General features: G+C 34.9%; 1 protein-coding gene across 1 annotated transcript in view; it reads left to right on the top strand.

Annotated features, from left to right (window-relative positions):
* Positions 1-1,078, top strand: part of LOC107062109 (zinc finger MYM-type protein 1-like) — a 5,042-nt gene extending 3,964 nt beyond the window's left edge. Inside the window, exons 4-5 of the mRNA XM_015312344.1 lie at positions 850-983; positions 1,067-1,078. Of these exons, the coding sequence (XP_015167830.1) occupies positions 850-983; positions 1,067-1,078 (146 nt within the window). The remainder of the gene's footprint in view (positions 1-849; positions 984-1,066) is intronic.
* Positions 1,079-1,560: the final 482 nt, after the last annotated feature.

Raw genomic sequence — 1,560 nt, 5'->3', positions numbered from 1 at the left:
GATCGACTGAGTCTGTGTGTGCTCTTGTTGCTGTTCTTGCGTTCGCTGAAGTTATTGAAGTTTGAGGTACCGCTACTTCTTTAACAGGTTAATCCGTTTTATCTTGGGAGGAATTAATCTGCAACCTCGGGTACAGTGAGGGGATTAAATTTCTTAAGAAAACACAGTAATTTTTGTGGACTCGGATTAAAAAAAAAAATCATTCTATCTATTTCATCTTTTTTCTGTTTCTGTATTTTTGACTAACAACTTTCATGAAAAATGCTTACATTGAAAGCTTCTTTGCCCTCCAGACAGATATCTCGTAACATCAAATTCTTGTGCAACTATATGTGTATTATTTGTCTGTTATTGCACTGTGTTACATGAACTAATGCTTTATTCTGAGGCTGGTAGGTTTAATGAGGGACTTTGTCTTCTACTTTTAGTGGTCAAAGTGGAAGAAAAAAAAAAAGAAGAAGAGGTGGATTAAACAAACTCTGTGGTGTCACTCCTGAACTCCAAACCATTGTTTGGAGGATTATATTGCAACCTTTCCTTTTCGTTGTTGATTTTGTTTCTACAAGATGGTTTTCTGCCTAAATTTTTCCCTTCTAACTCAGATAGTCAAGCAGATGTGGGCATACATAATCTTCAAGATCCGAATAACAAAATGAAGGTTATCTGCAATGATGTAATACTTGAGACAGATTTTACCAATATGTTCAAGATGAATAGACTGCTAGCTAAACATGTAATCACTCTCAATCCTTGAAGTATGATTCCATCATCAATTGTTTTCTCTCTGTTTTTTGTTTGGGCGATATAACACTTAAAGTAAAACACTGAATCGTTTTACTACATGTACAGAGCAGACTACACAGAATCCTAAAAGAGCAAAAATTGAGGAGGAATCTGTTCCAGTTGTGAGAATATCAGAAGCACTTGCAAACTTTTTGGGTATTTCAGAAAGTGAGATGTCACAAGCAGAGGTTCTGAGGCAGGTTTGGGAGTATATAAAGCTGAACCAGCTTGAGATGAGTGGCCAAGCATATTTGTTTGTCCAATATTCTGTGTTGTTCTGCAGTTTCATAATTAGTTTTAATTTACACGTTAATGAGAATCAGCTAACCCGCTCCTGTCGATAGGGTTGGTGTTTATAGGTAGTTTACTAACTATGTAAAGATGCAGACTGTAGAATGACGCGAAGATGATTAACAACTAGCCTTCTTGATAGTTTTAAGGTTGAAACATAGTACTATGTTTTGTTGGTTGTACATACGAGTGTCAAATAGGCGGGTTGAATTGAAATTGGAGCTATTAAAATGGGTTGAAATAGAAATCGGGTTGAATTTTGACCCGCCCAAGTTTAGTTTGGGCTCAAATGAGCTAACAAATGAGTTAGGTCTTGACCCGCCCAATTTGACCCGATTGATTTCAATAATTTTAACATAGTGATATTTAACTTTTACAGTCACAATTCGAATTTCAACTCAAGATTATTATTTTTTTTAAAAGTAACAAATGGATAGATAAATCCTAAAAGATGTTAAATAGATAATAATTCATACCTTTAATATA

The sequence above is a fragment of the Solanum tuberosum genome, unplaced genomic scaffold (assembly GCF_000226075.1).
Source record: "Solanum tuberosum cultivar DM 1-3 516 R44 unplaced genomic scaffold, SolTub_3.0 scf00200, whole genome shotgun sequence".
NCBI classification, from domain to species: domain Eukaryota; kingdom Viridiplantae; phylum Streptophyta; class Magnoliopsida; order Solanales; family Solanaceae; genus Solanum; species Solanum tuberosum.
The sequence above is the reverse complement of the archived record's forward strand: the minus strand, read 5'-3'. Positions and strand labels throughout refer to the sequence as shown.